A 17,225-nucleotide genomic window follows, 5' to 3' on the forward strand; every position below is an offset into this window, starting at 1 on the left:
AGATCTGTGTGCTTAAAAGCATGGCTGCTTTTTCTAACTCTATTGGATGGCCTAATGAAAGACATCACCTCTAGCCACAAACCTTGCTTCACTTACATTTTTACTCTTCTGGACTAGAACAACATTGCTAGTACTGAGTAGAGGAGACTGGCATTCACGTTTAAGCAGGGAATTGTCCTTTATATTCAGCAGCACAGAATGATGTGTAAGCCAAATAACTTATGAAATATTAACTCCTGTGTCCATTGTAAAGATGAGTGAACTGCTGTGGACCTGAATATTGCCCAAGATTCCAAAGAGGCAGAAACTAACTCCAGGCATGTGGCTCCTGGTCCATCAGAGAATTCCTATTTTTGCCTATTGGAATCTCCCAGTCCTTGATGAGCAGTCCATATTTTAAATGAGGTAAGAGCAGTGAGGAGGAATTACTGAGTCTCAAATGACTTATTTATTACCACATGAAGCTCACTCCTGAAGCTTCCAGGCATTCTTAAAACATATGCCGCAGGATACCTCGTGCCAGCTGGCAGCTCCACTGTTAGTCACTGCTTTTCATTGCCTGCAATTGACATTTTGTCCCAGATCCAGAAGCTAAAACATAGTCTTCTCTGCTGGCTCAATTGAAGCTTCAAGCCATATAAAAACTTCTTGGTATTGGCAGACAGACGTGTAGTACCCTATACAAGATGATTCCAAAGTACATCCAGGTCTTAGACTGATCGCTTTCATTTCTTCTACTGACATAATATATGCAGCAGGAGGCCTTCTACCTTCTGTTAGCTCTCCAAAATGAGAACTCAAGATCACAAAGAGGTTATAGCAAGCCTTTTGGATTTCATTCAGCTGTGCACTGTTTCAGGACATAAAAGGAAAGGAATTCACCTTTAAATCACACAAGGTGATTTTGTCCACATGCTCTTTCCCCAGCTAAGCCCTGGTAAAATCTGATTTGTGCAAATGAAAATAAAAGTGTTATGCCAAGGTAACAAAATTTCCACATTAATGAAAAAGAAGATATCAATTAGTTCTGTTTGCAATGGCATATTGAGAGAAGAACTCAATAAGGAACCTGAAGGTTTGACCTGTGAGAAGTAATTTGGGGTAGAAGGTATAGATAAACAGGCTATGCTGCAGAAACACACTACAGGTAAGCACATTATGTGGTGTAGTTACACACTGATGTGATTTTCCAATACGGAATTTAAAGGCTAGTGTTTCCCTCTATCGTTTTCTCAAACTCTCCGGGGAACTTGAATTACTTTTTTGCACTTATTTAGTTTAATCAAAATACTAATTTTATCACTTCAAAACCTTCACAGCTCTGGTCCTATAGGGTCTTGGAGAGCAGAGTACAACATAGTCACTAATCCTGGCAGTTGCAGTCACCATTCAGTACTCAACTACGTAATTAGTAAAACCGTGCTGCTGCTATTTTTCAGTAATAGAGGATTTCCAAAAGCAAATTACAGCCATAAATTACATCGTTACAGCCTAGATTAATGTTCTGTGAGGTAACAAGTCTTGCAGAGAGACAATCAGCTTTGCTAGAGAAAAAATACAGAGGACAAACCAGATGACTGGGACCTGACTAATGTCAGCTGCACTTTTGTTTCCATTTGCTGCTGAAGTTCCCTCTCTCATCAGTGTGCTGGCTTCCTGATGCTCGTGCTATGGTGCTGGTGCTTTAAGTATCAGCCATGACTTGTTTCTGAGGGGAAAACCAATCTTGATAGGCTCATAGTCTGTGCTGATTCCCATTGCCAGGCCCTGCAGTTTAACTATGGTCTGAAACACACGTCACAGCAATGGGGTGCTGCCACAGTGTAGAAGTTTTGGTCTGTTAATTCATTTAGCATATGTGCATCAATCTGGACAGCTTGGGCACTGCAGAAAGACCTCTGAACACAGCCTCTCTAGCTTAGCAAAGCAGATTCTGTTAGTAGTCCAAGCTCTGGTATGCTCTTTGTACCCTTTTGGTGCTGGGACGATGAATAGTTCAAATCCCATCACCACCGCTGCTCCCCATGTCCTTTTAGCAGCTGCTACACAAACAGAAAGAGCCAGAAGCACAGTGCTAGCCTTCTCTCCAAGACTGTACTGAATCCTGTCCTAGCTTTTAGTGTTTTATCTCCCTCAAGCAGAACTACTGAGTTTGAATTAGAGAGTCCTAATGTATTCCATGACAAACATCCTCAGTGATGAGAGTCTCGCTGAATATCGGAATGTAAACTGAAAGCAGGGTAAGGCAAACATGCATCTATAGTAAACTGAAGGTGAAAATTTGCTATTTTTTTAATGCTTGAGGTAGCTCATTATAACACTGAGGCTTATAAAAGTCCTGGTGATTATTTTTCCCCTCATGCTCACTCATTATCTTCCATTAGAGTAAAGCGTATTCCTGTTGTCTAGACAGGTTCACTGTCCAAGCTGGAGCACCTCAGAGCCTCATTAAGAGTCCAGCCTAAACAATTCCTGATTCTGCTAGGTATTTCACCTGATTGTGAAGAATGAGGTAATCCCCAGAAATAGAGAAGCTTTACGGATCAAAATCATCATTAGAAGCTGCCAGCTATCACAAAGTGCTCCTGTTCTTCAGTGTAAGTCACAGCTAACCCACTTCATGCTCAAGCTGGCTGTTTGCAGACACACCTGCTCTGTTCTGCAGATGTGGTTCAGCCTGTCACTCTTAAGTGACAGCATGCGAAGGTGGAAACTCTTCACTGTTTAGGGTAAACAAGTTTGTTTCCTGGAATAAGCTTGGGCAGTGCCTGGACTTAACACTTATCAGTTAAGACAACTGATTGTTAGCTAAAGCTAATGAGAAAGCACTAGTTCAGATGCAAACTAGTACTTCCATAAGTAAACTTGCATAGTATAGAGCATAATCTAACAACTGAGTCCAGTTCCCTTTCCAGCACCTTGGCAACAAAGTCATCAACGTTCTTCCATTTCCTTTTACATTTCTTTCAAATCCTCCACAGTGCTGGGGGAGGTTCAGGATCACACACAGCATTTGCCCCATTGCTGGCCATGGTCAAAGTCTGAACTGCTTAACACACACTACAGTCTTACAAATTAGTAACTTTTCTGCCTTGACACTCCAGTTCTGTTTCAGCTGCAAACTTCTACTGATTATCAGCCTCCGAAACTGACCTCCTGCTCCTGCTGAGAAGTGTTTCTCTGCCCTCCTCCATCTGATCTGGCAGTGAAAGCAGCAGGGGAGGGCACACAGGGTGGATACGGTCCTTAACAGCTACAGCATCAAAATACACAGCCCTGGAATGTCCCTCTTAAGCACTATCAACTGGGTCCAGAGCTCGCTTTCTGCTGGCTAGCTATTTTGGCTCTGCATGGGCTCTCCTCATATGTGTGTGGCAGCTGTGAAACTGCCTTTGTGCTTGTGTTAAACAATGAAAATTTTAATCAGCTGTCATTTCAAATATAAACTTGTTATTTAAGATGTCTTCTTCTGATGGAGCAGTGCCACCAACCGGAACCAATACTTAAAGCAGTCCAAAATCCTGCCCAACAAATCACACGGACAAAATAATCTCCAGACAATGCAGTGCCATGAAACAGTACCAAAATTATCTGCAGCGGAATGTGGGCTTGACTCAGGATAACTTGCACTGCTGAGAATCAGCATGGAAGCACCTGACTATCTCCATGCAGCCCTGCACTGTGCCATGCTGTCAGAAGGAAGAGCCCACAAGCAGTACTCTGCTAACACACACAAGTGATCAGCATCCAGCATGGACTGGCTGGGGGAATCTCAAATACCTATGCCTGCTATGTGGCATCCTGTGTCCCAGTGTCAGCTGTGCTGTCCCTCCTTTTCCGTCCATGGAGCTCAGTTTCATCCAACCTTGAACAACACCTTGACTTTGATTAGCTTGGCTTGCAGACTGAGAATATTCTAGAGGTTTCTGACTTGTCTGTCATTTGTCTGTGCAGCATCTGGTGCTGTGAGACACTCCTGTTCAAGGGGAGCATTCAGGTATCACCACAACACCAAGCATCCAATAACTGAGTCGCTGGCTGTCTGATGCTCATTATCGCTGTTCTGCAATGTTGTGTTTGGTTTGCAGGATTTCTCTCCCAACAAGGCTGAGAAGCACATATATTAAGGCTCATATTAATACGTCTCTAGTACAGACAGGAAAATCAGCAAAGAAACCCAGAAGTTTTCTGTATGTCAGGGATCTTTAAAAATCTGGAAGCTAGCTGACCCCAGCTCTCCTCAGCGTTTTGAAAATCTCAGAATAATCCATTCAACAGCATTGTCAGATATGAGGGATGCTGGGAGAGGAAATGATACATATTGTTGTGCTGCACAGAAAATGACATACAACTCGATCCAATGGAAAAATTAATTCCAGGCAGCTGAGATAGCCTTATCGATCCATTCTCATTTCCTGCAAAAGGCAGGACTGAGTGTGATTTTAGTAAAGAAAAGGAAAACAGAAGCTAGAAGCAAAAGCACAGGGGTTGTAGAAATGATAACTGGGACTTAAGGCACCATTAAATTGAGCCATATTGAATTCTTTATGTTGTCTGCATCTTCTGACCACTTTAAGATCAATGAACACTTCATTATTTTTTTTTTTTGCTTCTGTTTCCTGATGGACAGACAACAAAAAAGCCAATTCTTAACAGATAAGATTAATCGATGAACATTGCTAGTCACAGATCAACGCACTACGTGAGGCAGCCAATTTATAAGCAGGTATGCAGGATCCTGAGTTTATCTGCTATAAATACAGGGCAATGACACAAACTTCAGTGGAATTACAACCACCATAAATCTAAAGGGGGGAATGCTATCCTCATTTAAACCATTGCAACCTGCCATGATGGAAGTTGTAGGTATACAAGTGATCTCAGTTACTGCTTCTCCCTTAACATCAGAAGATTGGAACTCTGGTCTTTCACTCAGAGCACTCCGTCTTGTAACTGAACTATAAAACCTCTTGACTTCATGGTATTATTTAGGGCTTCACAGTTCACTTAAGTTGTCCCAGTTATTAATAATAATAGGATAGTTTTACATCAAATAAGTTTCCTTCAACTCACAGTGTTTATTTGATGTGTTTATTTCATAATTAAATTATCTGACACAATACCTGTCAGCTGAAAAGCTGATACGTAGACTATCTGTTTCTTTGTTTGTGATAAGCAAATCAGGAAATGCATGAGTTTATATAGCCTCAGCTTTTATCTTCTGGAACATTCCCAGTGCCTGTTGCACCCCGCTTAATTCAAGATTGAAAGATTTAACAGGAGGGAGAATTCTGCACTTCTGTGACCTTGAAGCAGATAGAGCTTTACAGTGGGAAGTCAAGAGTGTGCAGGAATAAAAACTATTTATTTAGGTCCATATTTTAAAATGGTGTTACAGGGACTTCATTACAAAGAAATACCTTAAAAAAATCTTTACTTTAGGGAACATCATACTCAAATGTGTATATAAAACAACCATTGCTTTAGGAGCTAAATATTTGATCCTCTGTATTTTAATGGAGAGCAAGTTAACAAGCATACATAAAAACGTCCAAAAGTGGGTTTGGCTGAGTCACAGCTCTGCATCTTTCACGGCATTCGCTTACTTATGCAGCAGAACTGTCAATACGCTGAGTTTTGAATATAAAGAAAGGTACATGGAAACCAGGCACTTGTTTGAAGGAGTACTACTTTGGTTTTATATACACGGATCCAGACGGTCTTGCATAAATATTAAACCACTGATTCCCCATTGTGCTCCCATGAGGGAGCTCTCCTTTAATATTAATGTGTCTTCCTGGCATCAAACAATGAACTTATACGTAGGCCTTCTACTTTGTTCTATGTCAAAGCAAAATTTTCTAGTATTAAAAATACATATGATACATTTGAAGCATTAAATTTCTTGCCAGATTTCCTAAACCACGGACTCGTGTTGGACACAAACACAGAGCCTTCTTCAGTGGGATTTGCGTGTGTGCACATGGCAGAAAGGTGAACAATTCTGGGTTTGCTTTTTAATCCAATCAAGAGGTAAAATCAATATAATTGGCTACATTTGCTTGTGACAGGATAGAAACTGCAGGAACATGAGGAAAGCAAGGTAACCTGCCTTCTACACCTTAACTGACAAGTTCTGAGTTACTTGTGATTAATTGAGGAGCTTTTCAAAAGCAGCTTAGCAGACAATTAATTAAGTTCCTATGAAGACACTTTTCTAATTGATCCTGCAATAAGTAATATGAACTAAAAAATGCCAGAATAGGGCATAACTCAGGCAGTGGATTTTTCTCTACTGGAAGATTGAATCTCTGGGGTAGAGTTTTCCTGCCAGCAGACAGTGGGATATATTTTCCATTTTGCCTTAAGAAATCTTCTTATTTTCTTATTTAACTCTCATACTCCATGAATTTTACTACCCCCAGTTTCTGTAGCTATTTCACACCTGCTATGATTTAAGTGAGTCAAGAGATCTGAAAGAAGGATTGTGTGCCTGAAACAGCACCTATCTTTTTCCGTGTGTATCAGATGGTCTAATAAATGACATTACCTCTTTACAATTCTTGCCTCAGTTAATTATTGCTATTCAGTGATGGAAATGTAACATACAAATCTAATCTTATAAATCCATACTTTGAGTGAGACATACAGAATCTGAAACAGCCTGCATGAAAGAGATACTGAGTGGATGGTTGCACCAAGTGCCATACTCAAGAGTTTGGTAGTGAGAGTAATACATATGTCTGACTAGGATCTATTTTTGATGCATCACTTCCCACAGTAATTATTTAACTAAAATTCTGGTATGTGAAAGTTAGAAAGCAGCAGAATCAGACAGAATTACATTTTTCTCACTTTTCTGTCTCATTTTTCTCCCTAAATACCTTGAAGGGTGAAATGTCCTCCAAAATTACTCAGATTGATTAACTTCTGAGCTCAGGAAAAAAAATATACTTACCTCAAGTGTACACATCTTTTTTTTTTTTCTAGAAAGAAGTTATTACACTTATTTTCCACCCAGTAGTTTTGATATCTCTTGCTCCTTTTATTTCACTGCAGTGTTTGCTGTAGTAGCATCAATGCATTGTTGTTTCTTGCGTACACTATTTAGTGTAGTAGTTAGGCACACAGAATACAGATTCTATTAAAACCATCTCTTTTGACTGTATGATACATTCCCATTGATATTTCAGCAGCTGCATCCTATCACTTGCTCCACTGATCCGAGTAAGGCTCTTACAAAATTCCAGGTTCACTTCCTGCTGACAATGTCAATTCTCTAATATCTTTCATTCCAAAATACTGTAGCAACGATTGCACTAATCTTTTGAAGACCTGCTTGTTTTTCATCTTACTACCTTTTGGTAACGTAACCAGGCATAGGGCAATAAAAGATACATGATCCTTCTTGCTTCATAACCTTGGAATGGCTTACAAGAGACATGCATTACTCTGCGAGTCAGAGACAACCCTCATGCTATACTGAACCCAAGCAAACATTAGCTGCTTTCATCCTCAAAAGACCGACTAGGATGCCCATCAGGCTAATGGCAGAGACTCAATCAGATCCCTCCATCCTAATCCAGCTTGTTCTTCCCCTTTATTTGGGGATACCAGATCTTACTTTTGACGTCAGCAGTTTTGCTGTAGGAACACTCTGTGCTTAAATCAACAAAATCTACTTTACCCTCTAAAGGATTATGAAACACACTTGCTGATAAATGCTGAGGTCTGATTTCTGTGCAAAATAATGTGCTGTTGCTTTACAGTGTGTAGTTGAGATAAAGACTGTGGTCTGACTTCTTAGCAGATACAGTATCACTTACTTTTCAGTGTGACTCTTGTTTCTGAGCAGAACTGCCAGGTAAGCAGCTCAACCAGAGATTAATGCTTAAATGAAGAAAGCACCCTGGCTGGATATGCCATGTTAGCTAACAGAAAACTCCCTTTATCTACTAATATCCTGCTAGCAAAGCCAATTTTGCATTAGTATCCCATCTGACTGGATTCTGTTAACACAGTATATTTTGGCTCCAGCCGAGTGTTATCACAAGGTACAGAAATGAGATAAACAAACACAAGAAAGCTTTGCAAAGAGAAAGGTTTAATGATTTCAGTGGTTGAACCCTTTGCACAACCCAGAGGGCCTAATGGTGCACCTGTTGGGAACAAAGGATCTTACCTTACACAATTTAAACAATGCTAAATTAATTCATTTAGACCTCCAGTTCTTAAAGGAACCCACACATACAGAAGAATTTTAATCTAGAATAGACACAAGTCTGCAAGTAAATCTCGAACCTTCTATGCAAGTGCAAAAGCATTAGACCCTGATAGAGATACTAGATTCCCCAGCTGCTGAATACACGGTAGAAGATGTTAAGTCTGCCTGTAGACAGGAGTCTATCATTCGGTACTGGAAGGCACCTATCTCAAAACAACATCTGACCAGAGAAGCCTACACACATTCTCAAGTCTACAGAGCACAGAAGCTCAATTATGTATTTCCTGTTCAACTCTACAGGTAACGAAGACAATTATTTACCTCTCAGATCTACAATGTAGCACAGGCTTTCTGCTGACTTCACAGACTTTGGATCAGGAAATTGCTGGTCATGATCTCATTTGATACGAGCGGCAGTTTTACTCTTCAAACGGAAAGACTATATTGAGACTAGGACTTCCAGGAAATAATACTCATCTAATTATCTGCGGCAAACCACTGAAAAGCCTTCAAAGAAAAGACTGCCAGAATCTCCCCACCAAGATTATGCACAGGAGAGGCAAAATTCACAAGTGAGACAGGTTTAACTCCTCTCCCAGATCCAGAGCTCTAACACTGACTAATGATAGCATGTGCAGTTCCTCTATGAATTGCCACCTGGTGCTGTTCTAGGTAGCTTTGCACTTCTCCCTTTCCTGAGCTTTGGCAGGACTTCCAAAATAAATGCTCTGCACCTATTTCACCTGCGAGCACAGAAAAAGTTCTCAGCATGTACCTAAATCCTATAGAAAATAAAATGCCCACCCAGCAGTGCACCTGAGATGTTGGAGACTCCAGTGAAATTCCTTGTTTGCTTGACTCGGAGGAAAATAATCCTAGGTTGTTCACTCACAGGAGGGGGCTCTAACTGCTAAGTCTCAATGCTCCCACTGTCCCCGCCTTGCTTTGCAGAACTAACTGCATCTTCACTGGGCTAGAGGAAGAAAAGGCAACACTGCTTCCACAAATCATCTTGTAAAGAGAAGCAACAGGTATGATTTCACAGGGAGGTAGGTAGCCCACAAAAAGGCTACAACGCTGAGCAGAGCACATATTAACCCAAAGCATTTTTCCATATGAAAATCTATATTACATTTTTGTTAAACATATTATCGAGGCTATTATTATTTTCTCTTTCCCTTAAAGCCACAGGTTCTTACACTATTAGGGAAACAGCCAGCAAAATCTGTATCCGCCTCAGCCTACCAAGGACCAAGCAAGCAAAAGGTGCTCCGGGCCCTATAAAGTTTCTCTACAGCTTGCAAGTTGGAGCTATGCAGTGTCAATTAGAAATGGGAATGTAAATCTACTTGGCTTTTTCTTACCAGCTGGTGGCCTGGAGGGAACCATGGATGTCAGAAATTCAGTATTTAAAAGCCAGAGAGATTTTTAAGGTGGCAGCATCCCTTTCCTGTGTGGTAAGTTTATAAGAACTGAAATAGTGTGATGTGTATAGACCATTAAATGAGGGTATGATTTTAGCAAGCAAGGGAGGCAGGGCAGACAGCACTCCTTTGCCAGTCTCTCTGAGGCCTGGTATATGTTTTGTCAGACCGCATACAGATTGTATGGAGCAACATGCTAAAACAGTTTCTTACCATTGCCAGTGGAACAATTCCAACAAGATCCTTCTGGCAGATGAAGATTTCAGACAAGGTTATGTCTGTTGTCCCCTTCCGAGGGTATTCCACCTGCCAGGTGATGGGCTGCGTTCCAGAAAGGCTGCTGAAACTGGCTATTTCAAAGTTCATCTGCACGACCTCATTGAATAAACTGTTACTTCTGAAAAGAGGAAAACAGGGAAAGGGAAGAGCTATTACTTCCACTGAAGAAGGCAAATGAAGTGAATCATATTAGCTACTGGAAAATGCAGCTATTTATATGCAGATATAACACTAGGCCTTTTCCAATCTACAACTTCTTCAGAGCATATAAACTGGAATTACTCAAAATGAGTCAGCTGCTCTTACTATGAACACTATGTGGAGGGATAAAATCCAGGATATTGTATCAGCTGAAAGAAAAGTATACTTATTCTATTACATGTTTTTTATGATTTTGCAAGTATGATTCAACCCAACTGCAAACAGATTTGACCCAAATCAACCAAAGTCCAGTGCCACTCATGGAGACTTAAGAGCTCAAAATTAGTGTGGACAAAAAGAAAACCAAGATTCATTGTATATGTCCACTATCAAAATCATATACAGCCTTAGCAATGAAACTCAGTGTAACTGAAGCTCTTACATACTGCATGGAAGCTGTTAAAAATATTAACCCGATTAAATGGCAAAATGACAAGATTAGTCTAAACTTAGAGGTAAGCTCTGGGATTTAGAAACCCAAACAGCTGAGACCAACTAGGGAGAACAAAGCTATGGAAGGTAAAATATACTATGAAGTCAGGAGGCATAAGATAATTTGAATAACAAATATGAAAAGACATGCTGAAATTTCTTTATATCAGAAATAAAAAGATTGTATGGAAGAAATTGGCCAGACTATCTGCCAGTTTAATTAAAAAAAAACCCAAACATAAAACCCAACAAATTACCTGCATCAGAAATTATACATTGACTTTTCTGGAACTTTCCAAAAGTCTTTCCACAGTGTAGAAAGTCTTACTATTTCACAGAATATCACTTCAACCTAACTCTACACTGTAGTAATTGTAAAATGAAGAGAAAGACAGGCAGCTTCCTAGCTTCAGTAACCCAATCCCAGCTTCATCACACCTTTGGATGCATTCATCATATAACGGCTTCAATTTTCCCTCTTTTTTTTATGTACAATACACAAAGGCCCATTTCTGAGAAAATCCATCAAGAACTGATCATGTACAAAGCGCTTTTATCCTCAAGTGCTAGGCTTTCTTCTTACCTCTGAACAGAAATCACCATTTTTTATTACTTAAGACATATTCCGTGCTTTACTTTGCATGATTACTGTGAAAGCAAATGCATTTCCCTGATAATTATTATTTTGATTATGGGTTTTCATTTGGATGCCTTGCTCTGAAAAGTCTTAATATTGCCCAATGCTTTAAATTTATTTCCTTGCTATTTTCTTGCTGTGTCAAAAAGAGACATAGGAACACATCTGCAATAGCGGTATACTTCCTCCATGCATTTAAAGAGTGATTTTGTGTAGTAATTTGATAGATGGATGAGTTTAGCAATTCGTAACTCAAGACCAGGCTATTCCCATTTGAAGAGTTCCTACTAAATCTTAGAGCTTGTAAATATAAGGCAACTGTGCTAACTGCAGTTTACACACTTCCGGGACGTCTCAAAATGAATACATACTGGATTGAACTTTGCAATTTATTTGAAAGCCTGATTATATGCAAAGATACCTGAATTACCTGAGCTACAGTGTTCATTTAGCTGTTAAAGGCACCATTATGCCTCAGATTAATGACACCTGAAATGCCATTATTTTCACCATTTCTAGATCTGATGCTTAGTAACTGACAAAGTTTTTACATGTGATTGACTATCTCAGTGCTTTCAGTTACGCTAAATAGAGAATACATTTTTGCACACATCGAAGCTGTTCTAAGGGAGGCTATATGTCAGGAAAGGTTTCCTGATCAGGAAGTCTGCACTTCTCTACATAGCGTCTGAGCAGATGTGAAATGTGCAGCTTTACAACAGAAGACCCACAACTCTCCTAGCAGGATCAGAGAGCTCCAGTTGTGAAGCTGAGGCTCATTTCCAGCCAGCCTACTGATTCCTGATGCTCTGAGGACTGATCACCTCCCTCTGGATCACAGCACTCAATTCATACCTAATTTTCCTTGGTCCTTCAGACAGTTCCTTAGAGTTGCCTTGTGTTCTGCTCATGAGCTGTCCATACTGTTTACCAGCAGCACACACTCGAGCCTGGCTTTGAGCTACCCAGGGGAAAAAACCAGAACGGAATCTCTGGGCACCTGTTTTTGTGGTGCATTTTACAGCACACCTAACTGCAGTGTGGACAGACTTTGATTATATCAATCAAAGAAAATGTCAACGTTCTTTTATCTATTACACACACACGTACACATTTGGAGAACTTCATAGCAAACTGCACAAGTGGAACATAAACCACACTTGACTGCTATTGCCTCAGTTGCACTCTCAGCAATATTAGCTTCACTGGAGACACAAACAGCCCACATCGCTAAGAAGCACTAAACTCCACCATAAACAAGTCTGACATAAACTGACTTCCTTCCTCCCAAATGCAGAATTATCAGAATCAATCTCCCACCACTGACAGTTGCATCTACCACTGTGTGATCTTCTAGAAGTAAAACGAGGGACTTAGCTCCCATACTCTGTTTATATACCATCTGTTGCAGTGAGGTTTGAGGGTCATCAACTCCTAAACCTTTTCTCCATTCTGCTGTAGACATAGCTATCTCAATTTTGCACACGAGGACTGAAGGAGAGGCACTGTGATACTAATGAGGTCATATGGAAGACTGGAACAAGGCAAGGAACTGATCTGTGTTTTTCCAAATCTCTTGTTAACCACTAGACCATCATTCCAGTATCAGTGGAAACAGGAACCGCAGCACTTGATTCCAGTTTTAAATGGCCTTCAGCGTATCCACCTTATATTCCACCATCATTCTGTACATGAGGCATATTTTGATGAGCTATTCTGTGGAAGAAATCACTGCTATTGCCTTTCACAACACTGCCTCAAGACGTCTGTTTAATTTGGATTTCCAGTTCTCACTGAGCACTTGGTACCACTCACTGAGCTATTTCAGCCAAGTATCCTTATGACCCATGACAATGGTAGGCTGCTTCTTCCCAATGTATCAAGCTGTAGTGGTGAAGAGATATAAAAAATGGTACTAAAATTCTTTCACAGAATTCTGTATAACATGGGTAAAATATTTCTTTTGTAAAATAAGTGATAGAAAAATGTTCAAAACTGCATGGTATAAGATAAAAGGTTTTATTGGCACTTTTTCAGGATCACCTGCATAATTATTTCAGCGCCTGCATTTGTGAGTAATGCACCCATCTCCCTCCATAGTAATAAAGCCTTTACACAATGTCACAGTATCATCAGTTTCCTCCTTCTCTCTTCATACAGAAGAAACAGAGAGATGATCAACAGCTGGGAAAGCATCCACTTGAAAAAAAATATGCCTTCAGAGATGTGTAATGGCTGAGAAAAAAACTTCTCATGAAGCACACTTAATGTTCAGAGCTTGTTCACTGACTGAAACAGCAATTCCTTAATATCTAACATTTAGAACTGCTCAGCTGCTGGAACAGCAAGTAATTATCAAACTTTTCTAAAGTACACAGCACGTCGTGATTACAAATGAAGATTCATGAAGGCAGGGTTTCTAAGGAATTGCTCTGGGGTGGATATATGAGTCTAATTTGATTGGATTGAGAGTTCCCCATGGTCAGTTCACTCCTTGGATTTATTTTAATTTATAAATATGCTAATTATTCAGGGCTAGATTGGACCATGCGCTTGCACAGGGGAGTAAGGACTCCCTTTGATCTGCTAAACAGCCACTCTGGCTCTGGGTCTGGGCACACAGGCATAAGTGAGGAGCACTGAACCCATAGTTATTCCTCTGCTGAAGCAGATGGGCAATGATTAGGAACTACTTACTGGTTACAGTGGCTGAGCCAGCAAGTTAGTGATGGGGTTAGTAATTTGCTACTGGCATAGGCTAGTAGTAAACTACTACCCCAGGAGAATGAGGAGGAACTGTGCTGCAGAGCTGTGTGAATGCTTCTGAGGAGCAATTTTAGCAAAAGAAGGTGGAACAAAAATATTCTGCTAATGGAAATATAATAAAAAAAATGCATAAAAGGCAAAACAAAAGTGACAGAGGGAGAAACTGCCATGGAACTCACCAGCTCACCAGGTCACAAACACACACTTTTGATATCAGCTACTATTAATTTAACCAGGATTTTTGATTTTCGAATATTTTTGAGTATGTTATTAAGCATTCCTTTGCAACTACTTATGGATCATTCAAATGTTCAGTGCCCTGAGAAATATTTACCCTTGGAAGGAAATTTTTCTTGCATGGATACCCAGGACTGGCTGCATCAAAAGCTGTATTTAAACCTGTCTTCAACATAGGGGACTTAAAACATGATATCATGGACACACAGCCCACATGTAAACCCATAGATAGACACATAATGTGGGTAATACTACAGATGCTAGAATGCAAAATAGATTCTGTTTCTCTGCAGAGGTCTAGTAAGGGGTGGAATGATGTTAAACCTGTCAATGCTGAAATGCTTGTGCTGGCCACGCATGGCCAGGGCTCAGCTGAGCCCAGAAACAGTGAACCACAGGCCCAGTGCTGCAAAGGCTTTCACAGGGTGCAGTAAAGAGGCAGGCAGATAATTACTAAGAAAAGCAGTGCACAGATCTCAGTTGATGCAAGATCCATAAACAAACGGAAATCTTTGTTGAATGCCCATCTGTATGTGTGGACCAATAGTCTCTGATGAGAGATTTCAAAGTGTTGGGTTATTGCTCTGAGTAATAGAGCAGTTTCAACTCTTAAATGAGTGAATCTTAGGACGGCTACAGGCAAAATCAATAATTTTGATTTATTGCAGTGGCTCTCAAAAGAGAAATTTTAAAAAGCCTAGATTAAAACCATTTCTTTTTGCCATCCTTTATTCCAACAGATTTTTACTGGAAGTGCCTAGGGATCCAAGAACACTTCGACCTGCCGAAAATTTAGCAACCCTTTTCCTCTTTAATGCTATCCAGTTTGACAGTGACATCTTAATGCAAGATCAGCACTTACTCAATGACATAAAATACTGGAAAGAGGACAAACCCTATTATCCCTCAGTTACAGTGCACATCTTCACTAAAATTAATGTCTTGATGTATGTTATTACCATGTACAGAGACAAACTCTCATCAAAATCCAACAGTCAAACTGAACCCCAGAGAAATCTGTACTTCAGCCCACCTTGCTGTATACACCAATGCCTCTTCCCATCTTGGAAAAGATTATAATGGGGTACAGGGCTTATGTTTCTCCATTCCTGCTTGTTTCAATTTCTTGTTCCTCCTGCACCTCTTCCTAATCACATTTGATAACTGCGCCATCTTCAGAGGACACACCCTCAGATCAGGATGAATCACAGCAATTTAAGAAAAAATTAATAAAACACAGGAGATTAGAACCTGATCTGGAAAGTGACTGATGATAACTGCGAACATGATGAAATTATGTGGGCAGCTCTTTACACATCAATTAACTTACATATTCAGCATTCAATGCTACCAATGGGTGGGTCATTAGCAACCCTTTGAATCTGGTCCCTATGAGCTAAATGCTGTAACATCCACCACTCAGACCTTAAACCATCAATTTTCTTTCTGAAACACTTGATCAAATGGAGTACAAATGCTTAATGTAAGTTTCTTTCAGCAGGTCCTTCATAAGAGCTGTTACAAAGTTAATCTCATTGGAAAACTGTAGAAAGAAGGCAGTAATTAAGGAAGAATGCCAACTACTGGAGACAAATGCAGTTTAAATTTCTTATTTTGCAGTATTAGCCTAGCTTTCATCTTTCGACCATAAAAACCAGCAGAGGAAAAAGGAAAGGATGATGTATTTTGGCAATTAACAGATAGAGAGGACATAATTTCATGGAAAACTACCACACTGAAAGTATTATGAAGGTCTTCAAAGGAAAATATTCAAGATACAACTTAGCAAACTCTTGAGCAACATAATATACATATATATCTTCAAAAGGATGATATAATGCTGCACTTATTTCTTTGTACAGTCCAGATGAGAGTTAGATTAGTTAATAAGGTTTCTTAGCTTTCTTGTCATAAGCTGTGATATAAAACATAGCTTTTTGATTAAGGTATTGGACTGAGACAGGAAATCTCAATTTACTTCCCAGCTCTTCCATAGCATCCTTTAATGACCTCAGGCAAGACATAAAGATACAGGTCCTTACAGCTAAAATAAAATCAATAGGAATTAGGTATCATAGAACTTAAAAAAAAAAAGCCCTGGTGCCTGTCTGCTACTTTAGGCACCTGAATATGGTACCTTTACCATGTTAGTCCTGAACCCCAGGATGTCTGCTGGGCTCAACCACATGCCATGAAGGAAAGAGAAGACGGACGACTTAAGGCTCAACTGCTGCGTTCCCACTTGCAAGGGAAATTCTTAGCTGACAAAACATGCACTATCTGGGTGTAAGGTGGAGAGAGCCTGATCTTTCTGTGCCTTCATTTCCCAGTTTAACAAGGTCAATAATAATTTTTTCTTCTAGTCCCAAAAAAACCCTGAACCATTAAAGGGTATGTGGTGCCTAACCGACTTCTTTGTGCAAGCCTTGCCCACAGATGCTAATCTCAGTGCTATCCTATGACAAACAGCAAAAGTCATGTTGCTAATTAGAGTACAGAAAACCAGAAGTGCTCCTCCCCTGGACAGGCTGAAAGCTGAATGAGACTGTCCCTAAAGGAGGGAGACCTGACTGGGGATTGCAATAACTCACCAGTTTCTTCATTTTATTCAGAGCATTTTGTTGGAGTCACTAATTACTAATAAATGCTGCAGTCAGGGTAGCAGGCTCATTAGTCTTCTCTGATACATCACATCCAGGCACAAGGTAGATGAAATTGATTTTTCCCTTTTCCCAAAGGAAGCAGGCATGTGACCCTCTGCCTCAGAATGGTGGCATCCTAGAAAGGCTACGTGCGAATCCCTCTAGTGAGCTATCATCATCTCCCACCTTTATTTCATTTTCCATTCAGTTTGCACAAGATATTAGTCTGCTAATGTCTTCATTATAATTTCAGATAACAAAATACATTGGCAGATTGGTCAAGAAATAAGTTTTCACAGCGATTCATCATCTCTTCCTGCCTCTGAGAAGGACATTTTCTACTTAGTATTCATTCAGTGCTGGAATCTCTCCAGAATCACTGT

The 17,225-nt window shown here is 40.1% G+C and overlaps 1 protein-coding gene across 4 annotated transcripts in view; it reads right to left on the reverse strand.

Moving 5' to 3' along the window:
* TMEM132C (transmembrane protein 132C) overlaps positions 1-17,225 on the reverse strand; it is a 204,188-nt gene that overhangs the window by 44,012 nt on the left and 142,951 nt on the right. For all 4 annotated transcript variants that reach the window (XM_062631606.1, XM_062631607.1, XM_062631608.1 and 1 more), the window contains one exon: positions 9,862-10,045. In XM_062631606.1, the coding sequence (XP_062487590.1) occupies positions 9,862-10,045 (184 nt within the window). The remainder of the gene's footprint in view (positions 1-9,861; positions 10,046-17,225) is intronic.

Source organism: Pezoporus occidentalis, unplaced genomic scaffold (assembly GCF_034315485.1).
Source record: "Pezoporus occidentalis ecotype Australia unplaced genomic scaffold, CSIRO_AGI_Poc_V1 ctg37, whole genome shotgun sequence".
Classification (NCBI taxonomy): Eukaryota; Metazoa; Chordata; class Aves; order Psittaciformes; family Psittacidae; genus Pezoporus; species Pezoporus occidentalis.